The 26,814-nt window shown below is 46.9% G+C and overlaps 1 protein-coding gene across 1 annotated transcript in view; it reads right to left on the minus strand.

The window, feature by feature from the left end:
* Window positions 1–9,560: 9,560 nt before the first annotated feature.
* The window catches only part of Cfap45 (cilia and flagella associated protein 45), a 32,070-nt gene continuing 14,816 nt past the window's right edge, over window positions 9,561–26,814 (minus strand). Inside the window, exons 7-13 of the mRNA XM_057769961.1 lie at window positions 21,273–21,451; window positions 20,013–20,142; window positions 15,808–15,954; window positions 14,730–14,843; window positions 13,948–14,141; window positions 10,054–10,278; window positions 9,561–9,688 (exon numbers count right to left, since the gene is read on the minus strand). Coding sequence (XP_057625944.1) covers window positions 9,610–9,688; window positions 10,054–10,278; window positions 13,948–14,141; window positions 14,730–14,843; window positions 15,808–15,954; window positions 20,013–20,142; window positions 21,273–21,451 — 1,068 coding nt within the window. The 3' untranslated portion in view covers window positions 9,561–9,609. The remainder of the gene's footprint in view (window positions 9,689–10,053; window positions 10,279–13,947; window positions 14,142–14,729; window positions 14,844–15,807; window positions 15,955–20,012; window positions 20,143–21,272; window positions 21,452–26,814) is intronic.

Consider the following 26,814-nt stretch of genomic DNA (forward strand, 5'->3'; position numbering starts at 1 on the left):
TACCCAGGCATTACACAGCCCTCACCCAAGCTCTTCCCTGTCCCAAGAGTAGCGCACGGCGACCAGCGGGACTTGTAATTAGGCACCTGTTAAACCTCCACTTCCTCCTGGCCAGGTCCTCAGGGTGACAACAGCTGCCCCATTTTACAGCGTCCACGGAGCTCCCCTCACCACTCATTTGTTGCCTGCTTCCCTGGGGGGAAGTGGGAAAGAGGAAGGAAAGGCAAGATTTGGGGAGGAAAGGATGACCAGGATTTGAAGTGTTAGTACTGACCAAAGACACCCGAGAGCAGCCTGGCTTGTGGCCCCATTGCAGACCCAGACTTCCAGGTCCAAACCCCTTCAAGCATCCCTTGCTTTCCAGGGAGACCACGCCACGTCAGATAGTGTACCAGAGAAGGGATGTGTCTCCCATGATGGGACCTGAGCCTGGAGGGAGAGTCCAGGTGACAGGGAATACTGGAATGTAGCTTTTCTCTGTCTTTACAAAGAAAGTGGGACCTCCTGGGCTGAGGAGGGAAAGAAAGGATGTGTATAAGAAGAGGATCTTCCCTTGCAACTACTTCTCCATCTTTGGTGACGCAAAGGTCATCCCCAAGTTCCAGGACCCCAGAGAGCAGGAGCTGCTATGATGGGTCTAGATCCCTACCTCTACACAAATCTAAATCAGTTCACCAAGGCTTGAAGAAGAGGGAAGAAGGGGTCAGGGCATTTGGGGGAGTGAGGGACTGTGAAGGGCAAGAGGGTGTTTGAGGTGAGCAGAACAAGAGGTCATGTGAGTGTGTGTTTCTCTCACAGATACGAAGGGAGAAGAGCTGAGCCCCACTGTGAGCTTTCTTCAGGGATTTCTTGGACTCTCAGCCAGGCCCTGATGGTTTAATGAATGCCCATGTTAGCAGGGGTCATAATCCCCTAAGAACAAAAATCTTCAAAGCCAGGACTGACCAGTGGGCAACTACAGTCATCAGGGTGACTAATCCATCCCAGTTCTATGCAGTTAGGTTGAAACTGAGGTGGGATAGAGTCTTAGTGGGCAGAAGGGGGCAGGCCAGCCACTGTTGGTTGATCCATGGATTCAGAACAGTTCCTTAACCTTCCCTGGATTCCAGGACTGTCCAACAGATGGCAAGTCACGACAAGCCACATTCTATAGGTTCACTCCCTCAACGGATCCCAGAGCCTTCTCCACAACTGACCTGAGGCTCAGGAAGGGCAGAGGGGGAAGAGTCTTCAGGAGAGTTATAGGGTTCAGGAATGTTGCCAGGGTCCACCTCCTTGGAAGAATAGGGCAGAACAATAAGGAAGCACAGGAGTCCACGCTGCTCTGTGTCCCAAATCCTTTTACCCAAACTGCCAACAATAACAGGTTGCTCGAGGGCCCACCAGATGTATACAGTGGCTATCCTCATTTCCTTAACTATTTTTGGATTTATGGGGTTGTTCTGAGCCTTCTTGGTTATTGTCCCCATTCTACAGGTAGGGACACCGATGCCCAGAGAAGCAAAGATACAGTTCAGTTACAGCTACTGGTGAAGTAGGGGATAGACAGGCATCCTGACTCTCAGCCCAGAGTGGTCCAAAAGAGGGCTTGATAGCCATATGGACTTCTGCACATCAGAGGACAAGCAGGAAGCCAGTGGTGAGTGGAGGGGAAAGCAGGAAGGGCCAGGATTAGAGAGAGACCAAATGGAAAGGGGTAGACCTGGGGTTCCACTCAACTGAGGTGCAGGGATTCATTTGAGCTCTGGATTTGAGTTAATGTGCCATGATGGCTGCCCCTGGGGTTAAATTTGGGGTTATTTGAAATTATGGGTGAGGTTGAGGCCAGATTTGAGGTTGGGATTAAAGTTAAGGCCAGTATTAAGGTTAGAATTACAGCTAAAAGTGCAGCTTGGAGTTAAGGCTGGGCTTTTGTTATGATCAGAATCCATTTTTGGTGTCATTTGTAGATAGGCTTAGGGATACAGATTGAGGTAAATCAAAGGCTGGGTTGAAATTGATTTAAGATTTGTTACAAATGAGTTTGAATTAAGTTTGGGATTTAAGTCAAAAGATAGTGCAGCTGTGCTTAAAACATGGGTGAAAATATATATGATCAAGAGGGTTCAAGGTAATCAAAAATGAGATTTTATGATATCGAAAGATACCAGTGGCTTCTTGCTGAATCCCAGCTTGACTCGGCTCTGGAAACATACTAGTGGTACATACTGGTATACTCCATGTCTGAGGGAGGGACTCAAAAGTGCATGAGCCATATGAAAGGGGATGAAGCAACTTAATCCCACAACAAATGTAACCTCTGAAGTCCTGCTCTACCACCTGCTCACAGCCTAAGGAAGCTTCCAGATGCAGGAAGCTATGAGTAACCAGTAGAGTTCTGTCACCAAAAGATGAGGCCCGTCAGAGGGATTTACTGGGGAAGGGACTATGGAATCTCAAAGAGGCTGAGGTTGAGGGGTTGAGAAGGAATAAGGACCTAGTAATCAATGCTTCTAGAAAAATCCTTTTGAGGGGATCACAGAGAATTTCTTGAAGCTAGAAAAAGCAGAGCATCAACTTTGCTCCCCCTTGACCTACTGAAGCCTAATTGTCACCTGCTTGCAATTTGGAGCCTATAAACAAAGCTGTAGGTCTTCCTGCCCTATGCCACAGGGGTTTGGGGGTGGGGTGGTGGAGTAAGGGAATCAGGCATATAGGTCCAGCCTAGTGTTTCCACCTTCTGAGACTGGGCCTCACCTTCTGCAGATGAGGAGGGTGCAAATGAGAGCCACCCTACTCTAACTCTTCCCTTGCCTTGCCCTCACCATCTGTCTCCACTCTTAACTGTTTTCAACCCCCACTTCCTTTTCAAATCTCATAAAGGTCCAAGCTGATCTCAGAAAATCTTGGACTTCTGTGCCAGGAGAGAATAGCAACCACACTCATTTCTGTTCTTGGACAGGAATAAAAAGTCAAAGATGAAAACCTAACAGAGACAGTGAGGAATGAAAGAGACCAGACAAGGATTCAGAGAAGCCAGAGTCAGCTTCTGAGATGGGGTACAATGCAACCCCAGTCCCTTTAGAATTCCGCACAAACCCCTCGCTCTTCTCTTCCTGCCTGATTTGCCCCAGCTTCTCCCCAGGCTCCCAAGGTACAGGCTCAAGACCCCAGCTGACTCATGACTACAACCTAACCCCCTTCTAGACCTTCCTCTCTCATAGCCTCTCCACCCCCTCTTCCATGCCTCCATGTAGACCTAGCACTCACCCCAGAACATCTAGGGAAGAGTTACCCAGCAGAGAAAGTCTCTGAGGAGGTTGGGAGCAGGAGTGAGGAACTACCACAGAAATAATAATGTAGGTCTCAAAGCAAGATGGTCACAGAGAAGCTGGATTCTGGATACCAAGGGGCTATAGCAGCTGCTATATGGATTTCAGTGACCATAACAGGAAGAAGGACTGCCGGGTGAGGCCAAGGACAGGGGTTCAGAGATTGTGCAGGTGGTAGAAGGGGATCACTGTAAATTCTGACAAGGAGGGTTAGAGTCAGGTGTGAGATCGGTGTGAGTGCTTAAGTTTGAAGATATGGGGGTGGGGCTGGGGATTGAAATTTACATCAGGTCTTCAAGCAATAGCTTGAAACACAGATGACCCAAGAATTATCTGGGCCCATGGCCCAGCTCCTGAGACTTTGTTTTCACTGGCTCACCTCAGAAAGAGGGGGACTGCAAGAGGGAGCCTGGGTATACCCAAATCTCTCCCATCAAGCAGTATCTTTCTGCTGATTGTGGTTCACACAGCCTTGACTTCTAAAGGAGTGGCCTGACCTACCTCTTTTAGCAGGGCCAAGAGTGGTTGACTGAACATCATCAGGTGAAATTGTCAGAGGGACAAGCAAAGTTGAGAGGGCATCCCTCATAAAGAGTGTGTGGAATTCTGACGTCAGAGCTGAGGAAGAGCTGAGAAGCCTCGAAGATAAAGGTGCCCTCACCTCACACAATTCAGCTACATCTCCATTCCTCAGACCTTCAGCACTTCCATAACTACTGAACTGCATGCAGAATGTGTGTGTGGTGGTGTTGGTGGGGAAACAAAGAAGACTCAGCTTGGCTCCTACAGCCTCCCCACTGAGAGACATGGACAAGCGAAGGGACCCTTAGCCCATGATGTGATAAACGGTGCTAATAATATTCATAGGGTCCTGTTTGGTGGAAATGTTGTTTAGGCAGAGATCTAAAACGCTATTGATGATGTGCCCATAGAGAGGACTAGGGAACCCCAGAGGTGACCAGAGTTATGTCTCCATGCTTGGGAAGTATGCCAGGGACCTGCCAGACACAACACAAAAGAATGAAGCCAGGAGGGATAGCTGCTGATTATTCTTCGACAGAGGAGATAAGATCCTTGAGAACTACACCTCTTGGAACCTTCTACTCAGTCACTAAGAGTCATAGCCAGGTCCTCTGGACAGCTTCTACAGCTCAGGCTGATTGGCCTGAACCTCATGTCCCTGTGTGTGAAATCAGATTTTGTGATGAATTAATCCATATATGCCCACTGGGACTTTGACTTTTGGACTTGTGGGAATGAAATTTTCTTTTGCCTCAATACTTGGACTTTCCAATCACGTATCTTCAAAGGGAAGCTGTGGTCACCTCAACCCCCAGAGTGGTCCCAGGCTCTGAACAACTGCCCAGAGAGGTAGGAGGTGGAGGGAGGCATCAGAAGAAAGCTAGTATCCGGTTCATAGCTTTCCCCACTAAGCCTGACCAGGCAGGCCCTCACTCTGCCCTCCCTGTTTGTTTCCTGTTGCCTGGATACCAGGATAAAGGACTGAGTGAGAGGTGGGGCTTCTCTAGCTCTGCCAGCTGGAGAGGGAAGGGTTAACTGTCAGGAGAGCCATAAGCCCTGCCCAAGCCTCACTTCCTCCCCCAGGTTCCTCCTTCCACCTTCCAACACTTCCCCTGGCAGCCTCTGCCAGAGCCCTGGATTTCCAAAACCACAGGCACTTTCCCAATAAGCCTCGCTATGCAGAGTGGAGACAGAGGGCTTTGATCTTACAGAGAGAGTCTGTACCTGTTTTGTGTAATTCCAAAGAGTGAGGCTAGGGCTGTGCATCTGATACACAGGAAGATAGAGGTGGACCAAAGACTGAGCTCTCTGAGCAGCAGGGCCTGCTCTGCAATGACGGGTTCTATTAGTGGGTAGGTAGTGGGCATCCTGTCCCTCGGGGGAGGGGGGGGATTGTGAGTCAGACTGTCCAGCCATTTGGCTAGGCTTTACAGAGAAGGCTGGAATGCTGGCAGTTCTCTTAGGTCTCTTCTAGCCTTAGTTCTCATGATTTGGTGCTCATTCCCAGACTTTCTCCAGGAGTCATGTAGAAAATAAAAATAAAAATCATAACTTCATAACTCTGGTTTCTTCCAGGCCCTCCTCCTGTCATCACTTCACCTCCTCTTTCTGGGAGTCTGAGAAAACCACTACCTCAGCTCCATCACTGTCCCAGCACCAATGTCATCAAAGCCATTGAGACAAAGGCCACCCTTTCCAAGAGGGATGTAGGCATGAATGGAGGAGTTTGTACCTCAAGAAGCATAACCCAGCAAGCAGAGACAAGAGCAGGAGATGTGGGCATTAAAGCAGAGAAAGGGGGTGAACTATTTAAAGACAGACAAATCAATCTTGAAATTCAGATATGCCAGGTAGCCTTCACACAGTATCCTGGGACGCATCTCAGTATGTAGAAGGGGATGTGGGTGACCTTTACACAGAAAGGGACCTGAAGTCTCTAGGAGCAGCTGACTTTACCACGGGGGGAGGGGGGCCAGGATTCACAAGAATATAGCAAGAGAGGTGTGGTCAAAAGAACAAAAAGTGAGGAACTCTCTGTCCCTAAGCCTCCAAGCCTGTGTGCCAGACTTCTTGTCTGAGACTTCAGCGTCTCTTTCTTCTGTCACCTAAACAGAGGCCACCTTTCTTCACCCCCCCAAATCCCTGCGGGACTTTGAACTCTGAGAGCCCCTTTCATCCGAGCCTATTCAAAATGCTTTTACTGAGAGCAATTAATGCCCAGCTGTGGCCCAAGTCACACACGGGGATGCTAAAGGGAGCACTGAAGGACATCCCAGCACCCCACTGAGTCAGGGACTACCTGGCTAGGCCACCAGAGCCAGTAGCTGAGTCATGGGCAACTGGAGCAGGTGCAAAGGCTCAGAGACTGCCCCTAGCCAGCACAGAGCATGGTGTAGGCAGCAGGCTCATGGGGCAGGTAGGGCACAGAGCCCAGGCAGCAGCTGGGGCACATGTGTCCAGAGGCAGCTGCTTGTTATACGTAGGAGCCCAGTCCCTGGGTTTCCTAGGCTAGACCAACCCAGCCTGGCATTGCAAGGTCTGAAGGATTCCAGAGGCATAAGATAGGTTAAGAAATCCTTGGAAACCAATACATACCTTTATATAAGACAATATAGATATAATATATAAAGGAATCTGACCCTGGTATAGTGATCAATGCATTTAATCCCAGCACTCGGGAGGAAGAGGCAAGTGGATCTCTGTGAATTAGAAGCCATCCTGGTCTACATAGTGAGTTCCAGGATAGCCAGGGATATGGAGAGAGATGTTGTCTCAAAAAAAAAATCTGCTACAACTAAGTTACAAATAGTTTATGCACTCAAACAAACAAAAAACTTTACATCAACAAAAACAATGCACCAACACCAGTATGCCACATACTTCTCTCCTGATCCCCCCCTCCACACACACACACACACACACACACACATTCCCCCTGCAGCCTCCCAGATAACCCCAAGACTGATCAGTGGCTTGGAGGGGAACAGAAGCTACTTGTGTCTCTGAACATGAGGGCAGTTTAAGTCTCCTTAACTGAAAAAGCTCAACAAAGGGCCAAGAGCTAACCTTTAGAGCCAAGACTGAGACTGGTCATCCCTGATGCCTGAGCCTGAGGGTGACCTAGAGTCCTCAATGCCACCAAATGCCACCACTGCTCTTCACCCCCATCCTGCAGACTGTATTTGCCAAACTTCCTGCTGACATAACCATTGCTGCCACAGACGGACTCACCAACCCCTTCTTCAGCCAGGTGACTTTTTTATGGAACTAGTCCCACTGTCCGTCGTCATGAAGAGGATTAGAGAGGGGCTAAAGGTAGATAGTAGTTTGATAGTAGAATGCTTGACTTGAGTATGGGAGGCCCACATTCATTTCCAACAACTAAAAAAAAAATACCTTATAAAGAGTGGGTAAAAGGTTTGTTCAAGATGGCAATGTGGAACCGCCCAATGCCCCTAGAGCTTTCAGAACTGCACCACTTGTAGGAACTGGGATCCGGTGGGTGAGCTCACTGATTCCGAAGGCTATAGAAGCTGTGTAGGGTGTATCACGAATATTAGCAGAAGAAATCAAATCTCTCCTCCACATCATGGTACAATTCTGACATTTAAAAAAGTTAATGGAGCCGGGCGGTGGTGGCGCACGCCTTTAATCCCAGCACTTGGGAGGCAGAGGCAGGCGGATCTCTGTGAGTTCGAGACCAGCCTGGTCTACAAGAGCTAGTTCCAGGACAGGCTCCAAAACCACAGAGAAACCCTGTCTCGAAAAACAAAACAAACAAACAAACAAAAAAAAAAAAAACCAAAAAAAAAAAGAAAAAAAAAGAAAGAAGATTAAAAAAGTTAATGGGCCAGGAGGGGCAATCTTTTGTGATTCTCTCACAAACTATCTTCTTATTCTTAGTTGATGATACTCCTTTCTCCAGAGCCAGACCTTTATCCATATGGCCTAGACCCTGCCCAGTCTGTCTCGCTCTGAAACCTTGGGCTCTCTCTGCAAGCCACAGACCTGCATTTCGCCAGCTGTAGCCTGGTCAAATGCCAGGCTTGCTTCACAATTGTGAACCTGGCCCATTTTTCTCTATGTAGACTGAGTAGTTGGTAATAAGTATGGAACCTCCTTCCTCTCTGGGTTGCCCACCAGAGAGGCCCATTTTTTTCAGCTCTGGGAAGGACAGCAGGTGTAGAACCAGCCAAATCCTGGGTACCAAGGATGTTTCTGGTTTTGCTGAGAAAGGGGTCCCAGCGGGTAACACCTGAACAATCAGTGGTGCCAGTGTGCCAGCTAGAGACAGGCTGGAGTCCTTGATGGCACTACCAATGCTTTCCCTCCTAACCTGGGCTGGGTACCTCATCTTCCAAGACCTTTAGGGAGGACTGTGTACACTTCTTTAGGTCAGAGGGCATTGGATTGGGGGGGGGCTACAAAAGTAAGGAAAGAAGCCTTTCCCCCATCCAATGGCACTTCCCACCAAGTTGGGTGAAAGCCACAGTCTTCCAGTTGAGGATGGCAAAGACAATGACTGGAGAAGCCACTAGGTCCGAGGAAGAGGAAACACAGGAAGCAGCTTATGACTCTCCTTGGGCCCTATGAAAAGGGGACTCTTGCCCCAGGCCCTTGTAACCTGGCGTTGTAAACACCCAGGACGCACCCAGCAGCCGTCCTCTCCTCATTGGTACAGGATGCATAGAGGAAGATAAGACTGGACTCTCAATCTGAGACATGGAGCAAGTCCCTGGGGATGGGGGAGACAGGCGCCACAGTGATGATTTTAGGTGGAGAGAGAATTATCTCCATCATTGAAAGGTGGCACTCCAGTTCAGAATGGAAAATCTGACACCCAAGGACCTTCTAAAGATATATGAAATGGGGTGAAGCTGAGGGGAGAATCAGAAGCGCAAATGAGAAGCTTCCAGAAAGGGGGACCAAGTCTACTGTAACCCCTGAGCGCTTTGATGATACATGACATAACAGGTATTTCAGTAAGTACCTGAAATGAATGAGTAAATGGGATTGGGACAAGGTAGGCAAAGTTTAAAACAGAACTGGCTTTGAGGAGGCCCACTTGTGAAATAAAGTGAATTGAGGATAACAGGGCCAAGAGTGAGGGCTAGCTGCATTTGGATGAGGAGCCGGGTCCAGGGCGTACCTCCATGAGAACAGGGCAAATGTCTGTGCGGCATACTGCAGGAGTTGACAGGATCTAAGCAGGGGAGGGCTGAGCACAGAACAGAGAGCCAGGGCTCACACACCGCCCCCTCCATACATGTGGGCTGAGTCACAGGAGCCCAGGATAAGCCAGCCTCAGCTATTCATGCTCCTCCCTCTCAGCTCTGCCTCCTGCAGCCCTTTCACCAGCCTTCAACAGAAGCCTATCTTTAACTCTGCCTCAGTGCCCCAAATTTTTACGAACTGGGTACAGGGGTAGGAGGCAAGAATGTACTGAAAATGGGCAGAGCATACGGTTACAAAAAGGCCAGACGCATCCCAAGAAAATGGATCTCACTGCTTAGGAGAGAAAACTTCACCTGAGCACCATCTGGTTCCAGAGCCCGAGCGTCAGGCCGGACCATGTTCAGGTCCCCTGTAATTTATTTGATCCACCTTCAAAGCCCACTAGAATCCCCATGCCCACAGTAGTAAAGCCGAGCTGTTCCTCAGAGAATAGAATAGCTTTAATCTGTAACTATGAAATGTCTAGTTAGCAGCAACTGTAGATGCCCCAGGTACCGGCAGAATGTGTGCCCTCCCAAAGACCATACATAGATGCTCCCCTTCAGTTCACAGAAGTGGTCGGCAGGATGTTGGCTTTGCGCTCAGCTTCGATGCAGTATTTCTCGGGAAGGCCAGTTGCTCTGCCGGGAGAAACACATGGCATGGATAAGTAAAGTTCCCCGCCAAAGGTGTGACAGGAGAAGGCAGGCCCTGGGCCTCCACAGCCTGGCACCCTGTCCCCCAACCTGTTCCTACCATCTACTCACTAAGCATATTCTGGCCAAGGTTCCTATCGCACTGCCAAGGAGCTATCAGTGAGCCAACGAGATGCAGTCCTAGAACCTTCTGCTAGAACCCCTTCTGCGGGCAAGCCTCAGGCGGGAAGCCCTCCCACTTAGCACCTCCTGGCACTGCCCCTTCTTTCCCTGGTCACGGTTTTCCAGCCTGCTATGCCACCTCGTTGAGGAACAGGAAAAGAGCAGAGAAAGCAAGGAACCCGGTGCACCTCAGCTCTTCCAGCTTCTGTTTCTTGATGTCCTCAATGCGTTCGCGGCGTTTCTGGGCTTCCTCCTTGAGGCGCCGGCCTTCTTCAAAGGTAGCGAGCCGGTTCTGCACCTGCTTCTGCTGGTTCTCACGCACCTGCCGTCGGAGCTCGTTGGCGTGCTGTAAGCACCCCATGGCCTTTTTCTCCTGCTCCAGCTTCTCCTTCTCGATCTGCTCTCTCTGAGCCCTGGGGAAGGAACAAAAAGGATGCAACTGGCTGAGCTCCTGGGTGACCCCTCATTGGTCATGCTTCAAAGTCCACAGCCGTCCAACCTCCAGGCCCCAGGGAGCAGACTTTTAGTTTGTGCTTTCCTCTTTCAGAACCAGATCTGTAGTCATATATCATAGTTTTGAGATTCTTAATAACTTCTAAAGTGTTTTTTTTTAATTTTATGTCATGGGTGTTTTGCGTGCATGTGTGTTTGGGCACCACTTCTATGCCTGATGCCCTCAGAAACCAAAGGAGGGCACTGGATCCCCTGAGACTGAAGTTACTGAGGATTGTAAAGTGCCATGTGGGTGGTGGAAATTTATCCTGGATCCTCTAGAACAGCCAGTGCTCTCATCTGCCGAGACATCTCTTTAGCCCGTAGTACGTTTTAAACAAGAATCCCACTGTCTAATAGTTCACTGAGCTGTGTAAATTCCATAGCTGTGTTTCACCCACTGGGAGCTCTCCCTACTCTTTGTGCTAATAATGCATTTAAGTCCTCTCTAGGCTGGCCTAAGTTATCTTCCTTCCTTTCTGCTTTGATGATAATGACATCAGCAAGAGTAAGGAACAGTGTCTGTAAGGTTAGCTCCACTTCAGTTGCTGGGAGAAGGCAAGAACTCAATCTGACATCTCCCTGTTCCTTTATTGACTGATGCCTTCACATTCCTTCTAAGGATGTCTTCTAGAAGAATACTTTGTAGACCCTAACTAATATCAGGGAGGACATCTCTAACAGCATTCAGAGAAGCTCAAATGAAATATATTTACACCTCGAAGAAATTTGGTCAGGGGCCATCTAACCTAATATCAGATGTCTTCTCAATACAATCAGAACCAAATTGTAAAACTATCTTAGGCAGGGGCTTCTCACCTGCCTTTCTCCCACATGCTCACTTGTACCAAAACGAAGATTCCTCCCCCCATACCGCCAAAGCCCACTGTCACCTACTCATCACCTTACTGCCTTACAAAACCCATCCCACATGGGGAACATTCTCAGGTCCTGACAGCTCCTCTAGCCATGCAAATGTCGCCCCCAAATCCCGCACCTCTATGGAGCCTTTCCCAATATACAGGGAGGGGACTGCTGATCTCCATGCCCCCTCCATAGTTACACACAAAATGCCCCACAGCCCACCCAGATCTGGGGCAGGAGTGTAAACCCCAACCCCCGCCCCCGCTTGTCATTACTCCCCTGTATGTAGATTAGTTCCTATTGTTCAAACTCATCTAAGTGAAGGAGTAAGTGTGGAAAACGGAGAGCTGGGTGTATCACTCAAGAGCTGCTGGGATGGAGGGGGGGTGCAGTTGAAAGGCCAAATGAGGAGGAACTTCGCTAACCTCCATTGTCAACTCCACTAGATCATAGACGCACCTAGAATAACCACCCCCTGGACATATCTGTGAAGGGGTTTCCTGGGAGCTTTAACTAAGAGGGAAAGATGCACCCTGAATTTGGGCAGCACCATCCTGTGGACTGGGGTCCTAGACTAAAAAGTTTTAGTGGAGAAAAGGAGCTGAGCACGAGCATTCTTCGCTGTCTGCCCCCCTCCCCCTTGTTTGTTTTCTGAGACAGGGTTTTTTTGTCTATTCTTGGCTGTCCTGGAACATAATCTGTAGACCAGGATGGCCTCAAACTCACAGAGATTCACCTGCCTCTGCCTCCTGAGTACGGGGACCAAAGGCTTGTGTGACCACCGCCTGGCTTTTTGTCCACTCCTTGACTATGGATGCTATGTGACCAGTCACCTTGACTCCCCTGCCATGACGGACTGCACCCCCTCAAACCATGAATGAAAATAAGTCCTTCCTCACATTGCCTTCACTGGATGTGTTGTCGTGACACTAAGCAACTATCATGCTGGTCATGGCACAGGGTGAAGGCGACAGCCGTGGATACTGATGGAGTGTTAGGATCACCTACAAGATTTCAAAGCTACTTGCTCCAGAGTGTTTAAACCACAACCTGTTAGGGTGCAAACCCAAATGGCCATGGTTTCTGGAAGGTCCTGACTTAGCTCTCTTTGCTCAATCAACAGCCTAAAAGTTCAAGACCTTCTACCCAGAAGCAGGAAGTCCATATGTAGGGCGTCCTGGAGGTCAGGCTTTTGAAGTAAGAAAATATGATTGCTGACTGTTGCAGAGACACTCTGGAAGTGAAGACATCTGTCACGAAAGTCACATGGTTTGGAGACACTAGGTCTGGAGGCTAAGCTAGGGCAGCAGGTGAAGTTGGACTTCTCCAAAGGACTGGACGAGTTTAATAGCTTCCTAGTGTATATGCTTCAGGCAAACAGCAAAACAGAAGCAAGTGGGCCAGCAGCAAAATTAGGACTTGGAATTCATCCCATTAATATTTATTAGTGCCTGCCAAAGGCACACAGCTGTCCAAGGGCATGGAGACAGAGAGGAGAGGGGAGACATCTGGAAGACAATCTGGAGCCCAAGGGCAGGCTCTGTGGGGGATTTGGGAGGCTGTCTCCATTACCAGGTGTCCAGTGACCACAGCACAACCCCGGGGGCAGGAAAAACAGAAGCGACAAAAGGTGTCCCAGCCAGCGGGAACAAGCAGGGACAAGAACCTGTGCAAGTCCAGGAGTCTGGTTCTGGTGGGAGAGAGGTTCTACAGACCTGCTCTGCCTCCAGCAGGGGTGCGGGAAGTCTGGCCTGGCCTGCTCCTGACTGAGACAGTTCCAAGAGGAAGGACCCAGGGACCAGACATCAAGATGCCAGAGTGCTGATCAGCCTTGCTTCCTTTGCTCATAACTTCTGTGACTTCATTCTCCAAATGCTAATTTTATTTGGTTTGTTTCCTCATTTTTTTTAAAGCTTATTGTACAGAGGTTGAAACAAAGCAAAAAGGGAGTTGTTCCCAGTCAGATTTGGTCTGGCAGTGAATCTGGCGGCGAAGATCTGACCGGGAGAAGACAACAGAGAAGGACGCCTGCTGCTCTGAGGGAGGCTCAGAAGAGTGAGCAGTGTAAGTCCTGGGCTTTCGTGGACATGCCCAAATCATCAACCAAAAGTAAAGGTAAGAGCTGCCAGGCACCAGGGAGGTGACGGTAGACGAGGTCCACCCAACCAGGAATCTCTGAAAGCCTTCTACAGCACAAACAAGAACAGGGTTCACTCATAATGAGCTTGATGATACCCAGACAGAGTCTTGAACACATGTTGCTTAACAGCTATGAGTCAAGTCAGTGGCAAAGACTCCCTCCGAATTTGGCTCCAGCGACAGAAACCTACCCTCTGTCTCCCCTGGGCTTCTCTGATTGCAGTTTTCCCTAGTTGTGGGGGAATGTGGGATCTAGAGGGAGGCGGAACAGACCAGGTGTGTACCTTTATTTACATCTTTACTGATACAGGATAAATAGCCCTTAGTTCCTTAAACACTTCCAGATGCTATTTTCCAATTCTCTAATCATAAAATGTCTGGCTCGAATGACTTTGAAATATTTCAGGCATCCATCTAGTCAGAATGGTTGCGGCAACACGATCAAGATGGATGTACCTTTGCCGGTTAACATGGCAGAAAGGGCCCTTCCATCCAACACACACAATCCCCTGAGCACACTCAGCTCTCCTTTCCACGGCTCTATCAACACAGCAGAAGGAAGCCAAGGTTCTGCGGGCCCCTCCTACCGAAGGATCCTCTCGAACTCATCTCGGTCCCGCTGCACCTGAACGGCCAGCGTGTGTTCCTTGAAAGCCACCTGCTCCAGCCGGCTTTTGCGCAGCTTTTCCTCTGTCTCCATCTTCTTCTGCGCGTTTTCTTTTTCCTTTTGGCGCCATTCTCGATCCGCAACCTCCTGGTTGCGCTTGGCCCGCAAGGCATCCTGAGAAAGCAGGCCGAGGGGCATGGGAGAGGGGAAGGAACGATGAGGGTACAAAAGAAGGAGACAGAGCCACGGGTTACAGACTCCAGTCTGCTTCGCGAAGCACCATGGATTTCTCTCGCAGCAAGTTCTTGTCAAAAGAAGAAATGGAATCCTGGTACAGATCTTTGGGGTCAGAATATGTCCTGAGGGGGTCACCTTGCCCTGCCTCTCTCAACTTTATTCTTTCCCCATTCCTCAGGCACCTCCAGACACTCCTACAATTGCTCCTAATTTTAAAAAATGCTAATGATAGAGATGCCATATTTTCCTCTGCTTCATTAGTCAGTTAAAGCTGAAAATTCTTCTTTGTGTAGCAGTCAAAAACTTTCTCCAGCACCTAAGTGCATACTTCTGCTCTCCCGCTGCCACCATGGACAATGGGGACAGGCCCACCCTTCCTTCTCAGATGGATTTTGTCAGAGTGAATCCCATCATTAAATGACATTTGTCTGCGGTTAGATTTGGAGGCCACTTTGCCGGCTGTCAAGGAATGGCAACAGGAGTGGGAGGGACAAAGGAAAGCCAGGAGGAAGAGGAAGTGGATACCTGCTCTGCTCGGTAATCCTGGGCCTTCTCCTGCATGGCCCTCAGGCGGGCAATCTCCTTCTCTTTCTCCCTTCGGATTCTTTCCTGCTCAGCCTCAAACTCTGCCTCCCGAGCCTGCCAGGAAGAAAATAATACTGCAGCCCTCGGGAGACTCCACAGGCCTGCAGCTTTGCCCAGAGAAATGATCTCCACAGCAAACATCCCTTCCAGCATCTCCCCTACCACTTCCTCGCTCTGTCTGTGATGGGGCCCTATTTTAGCAGTGCGCAAACATAGGACAGCTAGCATTTGTAAAAGGAGTCTTTCTCAGGCCTTTTGCTAGAGAGCCCAGGCAGCATCTCCAGAGACTGAGACTGATAGCAAATGCAGGAACCTTGAGCCAGGTTTTTGTTCTCCTCTCCTTGCTCTGAAGATAATTTCAAGTTGTAAGGCCAGGGAGCCAAGAAATACCTGTGGTTCCCTGCCAGCCTTGTAAAATGCAGCAGGTGGAGGCTGTCTCATTAGTCCCCGGGGGAAACCACCAACTGAGCTTTGGGCAATCCCACAGTGCTTAGCAGATACCTCAAGAGTGAACCATCCCAACTTGTTCCTTTTACCACCTCTGTGAAAGAAATTTGTCCCACACTGGGGAACTCTATCCATCCATAGCTATCTACAGATATTGCTTCCTGGGTGACAGCTGTTTTTAATACCCAATACCAGATGTCCTATATGAGAGTTTTTACAAAAAAAAATTATGGAGAAGCCGCTCTTGGTTTCTAGGGTATTCAGACATTGAGGAATTTACTTTAATCAATTGTTTTCGTTTTCTTTTACTGCATGTGACCCTGATCCCAACTTTTAAATGAAGGTATTAATAAAAATAATGTCATCCTGGTTTGTGGAAAGAAGTGGTCTCTGAAGCTATACAATCTTAATGAATAAATTATCTGGCCACGATGAAGAGGAAAAGAAACCAGGACTATATACTTTAGAATGAAGACACAACTGCCTTCCGCTAGAGTTCCATTATTGCTCAGGTCTGTTGCGGACACGTCACTCCTAGACACAGGTCCCAGCTCAGACGCCAAGTCCCTACCATCTTCTTCTTGGTGAATTCCATCACCATTTGGTCTGCCAGTTTCTCCTGCGCCAGCCGCTCTGCTTTCTGTCTCTGGTTTTCATCGTTGATCCGTTTGATTTCCGCTTGCATCTTCAGCTTCTCCTGATGCCTCCGCTCCAGATCCTGCCAGCAGAAGGAGACAGCCTCAGAGTAGAAGACAGTAAGACAGAAAGCTGCCGGCGTGTTGGTATAGAGAGATGCGGAGACAGGAGGCAGTCCAGCTGCCATCACCAGCCCCGAGTAAAGCTGTCTTTCAAGAATGACCAGTAAGCAACTTTAGTATCAAATAGCCTCTTTGCAGTCTTCATCCAACTCAACGTGGTGGTGGCCCCTGACGCTGTTCTCTCTCTATGCTTTCTGGAAACAGAGGCTCTTGAAATTCTCTCCCTCTTGCCATGCTAATGTCTACCCCTGTGACCTCACCACCCTCCCACTTTCAATTTTCTTCTCCTATAAAAACTCAAATTCGAGGTCTCATTCAGTAGTGATGACTAAAAACTAAACATCAATCAGATTGAGTCGTTTCTACTCACTAGACATTAAGGCGGGGGGGGGGAGTTGTCACAGATGAAAACCTAAGGTCTAGCATTTAAGTGGCTTCCCCAAGGCCACACAGCTGGTAGATTCTCTGCCAAAATTGACATTTCTGCCCTCTCTGGAAATCTTGCTGGACTGTTGGGCTTTCAGTTCTCCCTAAGTTTTCTACACTTGAGGCTGGTGCCACACCATTGGGAAGTGATTGCCTCCCTTTCGTTCTGTCCCTGCTAGAGACGGGACCTTGTGTCATTCCCCTCCCTCCCCCAATGGTGTGTAGCCCACTGTGAGGAAGACAGCAAATACCCAACAAACTATAGCTAAACAAAACAAAGACCAAAGCAAGTAGTATGTGATGGGGGGGGGGCTTAGATACAGAGCCCCAAAGCAGAGCGCCAACTGTCAAAATTTTTTCTAAAAGAGAAAGTCTATATTTTTTTCCCACCCTAAGCCATCATACTCAAGTATTTTTAAGCCAGGTACATGTTTTTTTGTAACTGGCTTAAACCCTACTACCTAGAAGGGTCCCACTACCATAACCCTAGCAGGCACAAAACTGCCATAGACCAGGCTGGCCTCGAACTCACCCGAATCAGGTGCCTTTGCCTCAGGAGTGCTGGTGTTAAAGGCGTGGGCCACCACACCCAGCATATTCCTGAGTCGGCAGAGACACTGGAATCTTGTGCATCTGGCTGCCCTTCACCGCCAATGGATCTCGGGCTCTGCTTCAGACGTCTTCCCACCCACTTGCTCAGCTTCCCAAGCTGCTCTGGGCTCCATTTCTTCAAAAGCGGTACCTCCCCAAAGCCTTGCAGCTTCTCTGCAGCCCAGCTTCAGCCTTGATCCACTCCAGTCAAGGCCTTGCTGCCCTCAGCCTCCCCTAGAGCTGCTCTCTGCCAATTCAGCAGCCAATTTACTGCTTCTCTATTCCAGGAAGCTTCCTGACCAGGTCCCCACAGTAGCTCTGCGGGTTGCAGGCTCACTCTCTCCTGACTCTTCCCTCACACCACTTTTCCCTTCTGCCCGTCCACCCCCTTCTCCATTGCTTCCTTTCTATCTTTTTCTCACCCATTTCAGGACTGCCATTGGTTGCCCAGGAATTATTCACACTGATCCTCATAGCTAAATAAGCTGTCCCTGCTGATCTAGGACATTTATATAATCATGTATTTATTTGCTTCACTGCCTGTGTATTTACTCTTTGGTTCGCTGTTTCTGTTGGCTCGTTTGACTTCCAAGGAACCGAAGGGACTTTCCCTGTTTCTTGTCATCGAAGCCCTTCAAAGCAACCCAGGAAAAGTCCCTTGATTCTTCTCCATCTTGCTAACAGAGCGACAAGAGCTGGCCTGCTCCCCAGGGTGCTGACAGACAGCTCTAGGGCTGGTGAGGGACAGGGCTCTACCCTAAACTTGCCTACTAATACTTCCTGGAGAGTTGGGAGTGTCTTGTGGAAGGACATCCAGAGGACAGTGGCATATCAGTGCAATGATGTTGACTCACTGACCGCTGGGACTTCCCAGCGAGCCCACCAATTCCCAGCTCCCCACAATCTAGCTGAAGTCTTTGCTTCCCATCTCATTCCCTGCATATTTTCCCCATAACTCGCCATACCTCTCTTTTTTGACTCTTTCCCACACTTCTCCCCTGAGCCAGTATTCTGACTGGGTGCATCTCTCTTCTTGGTCTCCTTTACAAGAGGTTCACGAGGTTAAAGCCCCATCTTCTCCCCCAGAGATCTGCAACTTACTCTTCAGAGCCGTCCTGATACTGGAGATGTTCTGAGAACCTGCTGATGGTACTCTTAATGGTCCCCAGTCACTCACCAACACCCACTGTCCTCCTGGTTAATGACAACTCAATCATCCATACACAGGGGGCAGGGGACACAAAAATAAAAGACCATGTGTTCCATGAGTTAAATGGCACCACAGAAAAAAGAATTAGGTACAAGAATGCTGTTGGATGGGAGGAATAATTGCTGGTGTTCTATGGCACAGCGGGATAATTATAGTCAACAATAATCAATGGCACATTTGAAAATACTAATAGAAGATATTCTGAGTGTTCCCAACACAAAGAAATGTTGACTGTCTGAGGTGGCAGACACTTGCATCACCCTGACCATTACACATCCTACATACAGAACTGTCACATTGTAGACCACAAACACGCACAATTACTATGTGTCACTTAAAAATAAAAATATACTAAAGAAACAAATGAATCAACAAATAGGGGAATGCTTCCAGATCAAAACAGACTAAAAAGGTTTAACCAAATGCAGCCTGCAAGGCTTATTTAGAAGCTGGTTTGGAAAAAGAAAAATACATTTCTGTGCTGACTAAAGAAAACTGAATATAGGTGAATACTATGGGGTCTTTGGAGGAGTTTTTTGATGGAGGCTATGTAAGTGGGCCCTTGTCCTTCAGAGATGCGGGGCGAAGTACTTACCAGCAAAGTGTCAAGATGTCTAGAGCTAAAAGTAGTTTATGCAAATATTAAGGTAATAGGTTAATCATTAAACCAAAGAGAAGTGCTTATGGATATGGTTACAGTTCTTTCAACTGTTGACTGTGTGCAGGTTTTCAAAAAAAAATGGGCAAAGGGATGAATATGATCAAAACCCATTGTACAAAATTATCAAGGGACTAATCAAACATTAATGTGTGTGTTCTCAAATGCTTGCTCCAAGGCTAGCAAGACGGCTCGGTAGCTAACGTGCTTGCCACATAAGCGTGAGGACTGTGAAGACTGGAGTTTAGATCCCCGGAAATCTTGCAAATATTGAGTGGGCGTGGTGGTCCGCTTGTAATTGTAGCCTGAGAAGACACAGAGAAGCTCCCCAGAGCAAACTGCCTAGCACGACCCGGCTTGACTGTGAGCAGCCTCCGTAAAGCAGGCAGAAAAGTGATGGAAGATGATTCCTGACATCAACTTGGGGCTTCCCACAGGCATGCATGCACACACATATGTCTATCACATGCACAAGCGTGTGCACCTACAGACATATGTGCATATGTCTCTGTTACATGCTTCATGTGTCACAACAGACCAGATAAGGCAAATAAAAGACCATCTTAAACTTTATAAGGTTCACATAGGTGTGTCATCGGGCATTTTGTTTTATTTTGTTTTTGGTTTTGTTTTCTCATTAAATGGTCCTATTAATTTTATCGAAGCTAATAGGGATAAAAGGTTTGGCTTCACAACACAATTAATAACAATGGGATATTGTGTACTTTGAATGAGACAACAGCAGGGAGCAGGAAACTGAGCTAAACTGAGCTACCGTTCATCTGTGGAGTGTATAATTTCCCTCCGTAACCGAGGAAAGGATTGTAAAACATCCCAATGTTTACTTGCGCAAAGCATGCAACCATATATTTCCTTTATGCGTCTGTTCACATTGATATGCCAGTCTCAGACCCCAAGTTCCCTGGGAGGCAAGGATAATATTTATCCAAATCACAGCTCATCCCCAGCATGATGCCATGGCCAAACAAATGTTTCAGACAGCAATTAAGAAGCTTATGGTGATGGTGTTGTGAAATGAGCGTGTGCCTTGTCACTCCATACCCTGAGCCCCAAAATCTCGGAGGGCTCTCCTGCTGGCGGTGAAACTCAGCATGGCCCCGATAGCCTGGTACCTGCAAATCCTCCTCCTGGAGCCGCTCCATATAGGCCAGCATCTGCTCCTTCTCCTGTTCACGGTGCTCTGCAAGCAGCGATCGCTCCTCTTCGTTCTTTTTTATCTGTTCCACAATGTGCCGTTTTCCCCTGGGAGAAAACAGGGCCAGAGTGGCTCTGAGATCAAGAGTTCAAGTTTCCACCCCCACTTCCACCCACACAGTCGACGGATGGTCTCACAGGCATCACTTGACAAATGTCCCTTTGGCACACTGACGCTTCCTGCACTAAAGTCCTTCCCTTGAGTGTCCAGGGCCAGAAGCCCTCGGTTTGCTATTTTCTAGTTCCAATTCTAGTTCTAATCCCTGCCTGATATTCCTCTTCTTTATCTGTCTGCCCAGGAGTTACCCTACATCTTAACCTATCTCTCCCTTCTAGCAGTTAACAAGCTTCTGGAACGCAGCTTCCCCCCAAGTCTTCTAATGCTGTGGGAAGGCAGCTTCCTCCCCAGCTTCACAGGGCACTGTAGATTTTCAAAGCCCAGGATCTCGAGTTCCTTTAGTGCCTCTCCTCTGTTATCTCCCAGCTCTCATGCCTACTCTGCCCACTGTCTTTTTGTGTACATTCTTACACTCTCAGCTGCTGATAGACAGGGCTGAACCCCCGAGCTCCGCTCAGCAAAGCCCTCCTCTCAACAGTAAATACAGGGCTACTCCATCTACAATCAGTGCTTCCTGCCAAGTGACCCCGGGTGCTGGAAGTGTATCATCTAGAGCCTACGGCCTGAGTAAAGGCTGCAGGAATGGGAGAAGACAAGGCAAAGATATGAACCAAGGAGAAATGTTCAACTCATATTCAGACGCTGAATACTTCGTATGGCAGATGATGTAAGGAGGGGCAGAAGGAGTTGCCTGGAAAGAGGGTGTGAGATCAATCAGTGTGAAGATCAGGTCAGGACACTAGAGCTGTCTAACAAGGCAGAGCGTTCCTTCATTAGGTCTGCTTATAAAGACTTTGTAGATATTGGGAGAGGAAAGCAGAGTGGATGACAGGAAGCACTAAGAACAGACACCGAACTGGAGTCTACAGAGAAGCACCCATTACAATCCTGTAAACAAGCTGTCCAGGTTGTGTGTTTCCCTGTAGCATTCCGTAAGAGATGAGAGACATTGGAGCCTCACCACTGCCTCTCAGTTCTTCCCTTTGCTGGGCTACTTGGACCTGAAGATAAACAGGAAGGACTTAGGAAGGGGAACTGCCAAACCCACATCTTCACCTACCGTAGTCTTTCCTCCTTCCTCTTCTTTTCCCGATCCTTCTGCCTTTGGAGGGATTTCTGCCGGTCTTCTTCCATCATCTGATCCAACCGCTTCTCCTCCTCTTCCAGTTCCTTTCGTATCTGCTGCTTCTCCAGGATCTGGGCATCCCGGATTGCGTGGCACTTGGCATTCAGAATAATCTAGGGAGTGAGGGAAAAGATTGTGGCATTAGGCCCGGGGGGGGGGGCGGTAAGGTTAAGGAAGGAGGCATTATGTGTGTGTGGAAATCTAAAGGGGGCAGAAATGGAAGCAGAATGCTACTGAACGTGCTGGAGATGGGCAGGGTCGATCACAAGCTCAGAGAAAAAATAGCAATTTTTTTCACTCACTTCTTAACACAGGATAGCTCAAATATTTATCGGGTTCTTATTAGGCACTAAGGTTTATTCGAGAAGAGACAGCATCACTCAGTATTGTAGAGTTTGAGAGGTAATGGATCAGCCTTCTGAAATATGATGAAGATCATGATATCCACCTAATAAACACACACAAAGTCTCCATGAGACTTTAGCAGTTCCTTTGCAGGGACCCAGGAACACCATGTTATGCTTAGGGGAGTCAAGATCTTTGAGCAGAAATCAAACCACTAGTTTTTTTTTGTTTTTTTTTTTTTTAATCGAGAAGGACCCAACATGACATAAAAGAAATGAAAAACCACGGTGTCATCATTAAGACCCAGAATGTAAGAGTTTGGGGAAAATAAAAGCAGGTATGAGTGGAGAAGATTTAATACCTAAGAGATGGGAATCAGAGATGAAGAGGTTGGGGAGTCAATAAGGGAATCAGGCACAAATGAATTACAGAATAGAATTGCAAATGAGCCCCTGATCTTTATGCTTTCTGCTAAAAGAAGCACTCTGGGCACATCAAAAAGAATCCTATTGTCTGCACCACCATTGGGGCCAGACTTGAACTACCAGAATAAAAATAAAAGCGAGATCCTTATCAACCCCGGCTCACAAAGGCTGTCCTACATCTTGGTTTATTTAATACCGTCAATAATTCTGCTGTAGAGTGAGTTTGTGACCAGTGGCGGCGGAAGCAGCCCTGGACAGGGAACTCTGAAGGTCCTCATCCCCTCCCTATACTCCCCGGGCTCCCTGCAGGGGCTCTACCCCCCCATACTGCCTCTCTCTTCTTGTCCCACCCAGCTTGCATCCAGAACCCTTCTTCCTTCTGTCCCCTTTCCTCTTTGGGCACATAACACCATCCAGCTCAGTCTGTCTGGCGCTGGGGGCAAACCCTCAGGGCAAGTAGGCAGGCGAGACCTCCTTTGTCTCACTGGCCCGCCTGCACCAACCAAGGTAGGCGCTTTGTTTACGAACTACCCAACCTGCACGGAGATCTGATCTCGGCACCAGGAGAGACAGCAGGGCGGTGAGTTTGTGACCAGTGGCGGCGGAAGCAGCCCTGGACAGGGAACTCTGAAGTTCCTCATCCCCTCCCTATACTCCCCGGGCTCCCTGCAGAGGCTCTACCCCCCCATACTGCCTCTCTCTTCTTGTCCCACCCAGCTTGCATCCAGAACCCTTCTTCCTTCTGTCCCCTTTCCTCTTTGGGCACATAACACCATCCAGCTCAGTCTGTCTGGCGCTGGGGGCAAATCCTCAGGGCAAGTAGGCAGGCGAGACCTCCTTTGTCTCACTGGCCTGCCTGCAACAAGCAAGGAGAGACATCACTATAACACCAGGAGACTAGCACTGCAGATAGCCATCACTGGGAAGGTACATCAGTAGGCAAGGAGACCTGATCCGGTAAAAGAAGATCCAGAGGGGAGCATTCGGAGAAAGAGATGGGCAGGCGCCAATGCAAGAATTCACCTAACAATCTGAAAAACTATATGAAACCACCAGAACCCAGCGACCTCCCAACAGGTGGACATGAACACCTTAATCATGAAGAAGTAGATAAAATTGACTTTATGAAAGTGATTGACGCCCTTAAACAACATGTAAAAAATGCCCTTATAGAAATGGATGAGAAGTATAACAGAAAGTTTGAAGAATTGAGTAAATCAGTGAATGATACCCTAGGAAACCAAGGAAAAACAATCAAACAAATAATGGAAACAGTTCAAGACTTAAAAACTGAAATGGAGGCAAAGAAGAAAACACAAACAGAAGGTCAGCTGGACAGGGAAAATCTAGGTAAACGAATAGAGACTACAGAAGCAAGCATAACCAACAGAATACAAGAGATAGAAGAAAGAATCTCAGATTCTGAAGATACCATAGAGAAAATAAACACGCTGATCAAAGAAAACAGCAAGGCCAACAAATTCTCATCACAAAACATTCAGGAAATATGGGACACAATAAAAAGACCAAACCTAAGAATAATAGGAATAGAAGAAGGAGAAGAAGCGCAGCTCAACGGTCCAGAAAATATATTTAATAAAATTATAGAAGAAAACTTTCCCAACCTAAAGAAAGATATACCTATGAAGATTCAAGAAGCATACAGAACACCGAATAGGCTGGATCAAAAAAAAACATCCTCTCGCCATATAATAATCAAAACACAAAGCATACAGAATAAAGAAAGAATACTAAGAGCAGCAAAGGAAAAAGGCCAAGTTACTTATAAAGGTAAACCTATCAGACTTACACCTGACTTCTCTATGGAAACCATGAAAGCCAGAAGGTCCTGGATAGATGTACTGCAGAAACTAAGAGACCATGGATGCAAGCCCAGACTACTATACCCAGCCAAGCTTTCGTTCACTATAAATGGAGAAAACAAAATTTTCCAGGATAAAAACAAATTTAAACAATACGTAGCCACAAATCCAGCCTTACAGAAAGTAATAGAAGGAAAATCACTAACCAAGGAGTCCAACAATGACCACAATATCTCAGACAACTAGAGACCCTTCACCAGCGCAACACAAAGAAGGGGAACACACAAAATTTCCAACTTAAAAAATGACCGGAGTTAACAACCACTGGTCATTAATATCACTTAATGTCAATGGACTCAACTCTCCTATAAAAAGGCACAGACTAAGAGATTGGATACGAAAACAGGATCCAACATTCTGCTGTTTACAAGAAACACACCTCAACCACAAAGACAGGCACCTACTCAGAATAAAGGGTTGGGATAAGGCTTATCAAGTAAATGGACCTAAGAAACAAGCAGGGGTGGCCATACTAATTTCTAACAAAGTTGACTTCAAACTTAAATCAATCAGGAGAGATGGAGAGGGACATTTTCTACTCATAACAGGAACAATTCATCAGGATGAAGTCTCAATCCTGAATATCTATGCCCCTAATATAAAAGCACCCAAGTACGTAAAAGAAACATTGTTAAAACTCAAGGCAGCCATCAAACCGCACACATTAATAGTAGGAGACTTTAATACTCCTCTCTCACCAATGGACAGGTCAAGTAGACAGAAACCTAACAGAGAAATAAGAGAATTAATGGAGGTAATGAATCAAATGGACTTAACAGACATCTATAGAATATTCCACCCAAATAGGAAAGAATATACCTTCTTCTCTGCAGCTCATGGAACCTTCTCAAAAATCGACCACATACTCGGTAACAAAGCAAACATCCACAGTTACAAAAAAATATTAATAACCACCTGTATCTTATCAGATCACCATGGATTAAAGCTAGAATTCTGCAACAATGCTACCCCCAGAAAGCCTACAAACTCATGGAAACTGAATAGTCAACTACTGAACCATTCCTGGATTAAGGAAGAAATAAAGAAAGAAATTAAACTCTTCCTTGAAGACAATGAAAATAAAGAAACAACATACTCAAACCTATGGGACACTATGAAAGCAGTTCTGAGAGGAAAGTTCATAGCACTAACTGCCCACTTAAAGAAAACAGAGAAAGCACACATTGGAGACTTAACAGCCCACCTGAAAGCTCTAGAAAAAAAAGAAGCAGACTCACCTAGAAGGGGTAGAAGACTGGAAATAATCAAACTGAGGGCTGAAATCAACAAAATAGAGACACAGAAAACAATTGAAAGAATCAATGAATCAAAAAGCTGGTTCCTGGAGAAAATCAACAAGATTGATAAACCCCTATCCAAACTAATCAAACGGCAGAGAGAGAATTTGCAAATTAATAAGATCAGAAATGAAAAGGGAGACATAACCACAGACACAGAGGAAATTCAGAGAATCATTAGATCTTACTACAAAGGCCTGTATGCCACAAAACTGGAAAATGTAAAAGAAATGGACGCTTTTTTAGATAAATACCATTTACCAAAGTTAAACCAGGACCAGGTGAACAACCTAAATAGACCGGTTAGTCGTGAAGAATTAGAAGCTGTTATCAAAAACCTCCCTTCCAAAAAAAGTCCAGGACCAGATGGTTTCAATGCAGAATTCTACCAGAACTTCCAAGAAGACCTAATACCTATTCTCCTTAATGTATTTCACAATATAGAAACAGAAGAGTCATTGCCAAATTCCTTTTATGAAGCTACAGTAACTCTGATACCAAAACCACACAAAGACACAACCAAGAAAGAGAATTACAGGCCAATCTCACTCATGAACATCGACGCAAAAATCCTCAACAAAATTCTGGCAAACCGAATCCAAGAACACATTAGAAAAATTATCCATTATGATCAAGTAGGCTTCATACCAGAGATGCAGGGCTGGTTTAACATACGCAAATCTATCAATGTAATCCATCATATAAATAAACTGAAAGAAAAAAACCATATGATCGTTTCATTAGATGCTGAAAAAGCATTTGACAAAATTCAACATCCCTTTATGATAAAAGTCTTGGAGAGATTAGGGATACAAGAGTCATACCTAAATATAATTAAAGCTATATACAGCAAGCCGACAGCTAATATCAAATTAAATGGAGAGAAACTTAAAGCCATCCCACTAAAATCAGGAACACGCCAAGGCTGTCCACTCTCTCCATACCTCTTCAATATAGTTCTCGAAGTTTTAGCAATAGCAATAAGACAACATAAGGGGATAAAGGGGATTCAAATTGGAAAGGAAGAAGTTAAACTTGCATTATTTGCAGATGATATGATAGTGTACATGAGCGACCCCAAAAACTCCTCCAAAGAACTCCTACAGCTGATAAACGCCTTTAGTAATGTGGCAGGATACAAGATCAACTCCAAAAAATCAGTCGCCCTCTTATACACAAAGGATCTGGAAGCAGAGAGAGAAATAAGAGAATCATCACCTTTCACGATAGCCACAAACAGCATAAAATATCTTGGGGTAACTCTAACCAAGGAAGTGAAAGATCTATTTGACAAAAACTTTAAGGCATTGAAGAAAGAAATTGAAGAGGATACCAGAAAATGGAAGGATCTCCCTTGCTCTTGGATTGGGAGAATCAACATAGTAAAAATGGCAATTCTACCAAGGGCAATTTATAGATTCAATGCAATCCCCATTAAAATCCCATCAAAATTCTTCACAGATCTTGAAAGGACAATAATCAACTTTATATGGAGAAACAAAAAACCCAGGATAGCCAAAACAAT

This window comes from Chionomys nivalis, chromosome 5 (genome assembly GCF_950005125.1).
Source record: "Chionomys nivalis chromosome 5, mChiNiv1.1, whole genome shotgun sequence".
In the NCBI taxonomy this organism is placed as follows: domain Eukaryota; kingdom Metazoa; phylum Chordata; class Mammalia; order Rodentia; family Cricetidae; genus Chionomys; species Chionomys nivalis.